At 41.8% G+C, this 1,592-nt stretch overlaps 1 protein-coding gene across 1 annotated transcript in view; it reads left to right on the forward strand.

Annotated features, from left to right (window-relative positions):
- The window catches only part of LOC106807984 (neprilysin-11-like), a gene marked incomplete in the record, with an annotated part of 17,000 nt that overhangs the window by 8,960 nt on the left and 6,448 nt on the right, over nucleotides 1-1,592 (forward strand). The window contains 1 exon segment of the mRNA XM_014810522.1: nucleotides 769-827. Within this exon segment, the coding sequence (XP_014666008.1) occupies nucleotides 769-827 (59 nt within the window).

Genomic DNA, 1,592 nt, shown 5'->3' on the forward strand with positions numbered 1-1,592 from the left:
CTGAACAAGCAATGTTTGATTCGCGGAGCGTGTTTTCGCCTGAGCGTACGTTTTGCTCGGGTGTGTGCGTCAATCGTTCTGCTACACAGCGAAACGCCACAGACGGTCTCCAATCAATATCCTTAAAAATATCACATGACACACAAAATTGGATGTCCATTGGATGGCTATTTTTGATGTCATGTGACAGCGGCGCTGTACGCAGTGTTTCTGTATGTTTTGTTCAGCTGTGTGCTGTGTCGGGTGGCGTGTGCGCGCTTGCTCGCCGAGCAGAACGCGAAACGCTGGAAAACAAAATTTCGCGTTTTGCTCGGGTGTGTGCGTTGTGCTTAAGTGATATCAGAACGTCCAGCTGTGCTATTTAGGTCATAGAAAAGGGGGGTATAAAATGGCCGAGGCGCGCTTAGGAAAGTACATGATTAATGTAAACACTCGTGTGTTTTTAGATTTTGCATTAACACAAACATGGCAAAATATCCCAAATGACCACAATCATATTTGTAAATGTTTCTGTAAACAGAAACGCACATGTGAATTGAAGTACGATGTTAATGAAGAGAATTATAGATCAAAAACCTAGACTAGTCCTATCCTAAACTATGTTATCAAGATCGTATTAAGAAGCCTTCTTAATACGCTATTGATGTTATATATAGGCAGCTTAATTATCACCCCTCTTATCTGATCTCAATATGGCGGCGGGGACTTTCCGATTTGACTTCTTTGCATCTACATGTGACATATACTGTTGATGTGGTGGTATTCTAGGTGGCACATATCGCCCGCTGTGTTCAACGCCTATTACATGAGGTCGCTCAATGTGATGGGTAAGTGTGATTCATACAGGAAGCATCCGCATAAGAAAATTAGTCCCGGTGCTATTATATGATCGTATATCTAACAATGCCTACACATATACGTAATGCGTAATATCAGACTAGTAGACTATATTATATGTACTTATATACACTCAGAGTATATTAAACTAATGTAAGTTAATCCTAAGTAGTATATATACACACTGTTTCTATCTCATCTAGACTGTATATGAAAACTAATCATAATAAATCTTTAGATACACTATTAAAATTCCATCGATTAAATCGCGTCATCGATTAAATAGACCCATTCATTGATCACACTTTTGTAGCCCAACACGTGCTGTTTCTTGTTTCTGCAGTGTTTCCAGCAGGAATTTTGCAACCGCCGCTCTTCTCACAAGATCTCCCGATGTACATCAATTTCGCAGGAATCGGCTTTGTGATTGGGCACGAGATCACACACGGCTTCGATGATCAAGGTAATCAATGCTACAGGAACTAAGAGTATACATAAAAATAATGTGTACATGTTCTCCCTCTTCCATCGTCAATCAATTCTCACTTCCCTGCTTGCTCTTATCTCGTGCTTTCATGCCGCGCGTGTGCGCGTGTGCGTTTGTGTGTGTGTGTGTGTGTGTGTGTGTGTGTGTGTGTGTGTGTGTGTGTGTGTGTGTTGTGTGTGTGTGTGTGTGTGTGTGTGTGTGTGTGTGTGTGTGTGTGTGTGTGTGTGTGTGTGTGTGTGTGTGTGTTGTGTGTGTGCGTCGCTGTACG

The sequence above is a fragment of the Priapulus caudatus genome, unplaced genomic scaffold, assembly GCF_000485595.1.
Source record: "Priapulus caudatus unplaced genomic scaffold, Priapulus_caudatus-5.0.1 Scaffold246, whole genome shotgun sequence".
Classification (NCBI taxonomy): domain Eukaryota; kingdom Metazoa; phylum Priapulida; class Priapulimorpha; order Priapulimorphida; family Priapulidae; genus Priapulus; species Priapulus caudatus.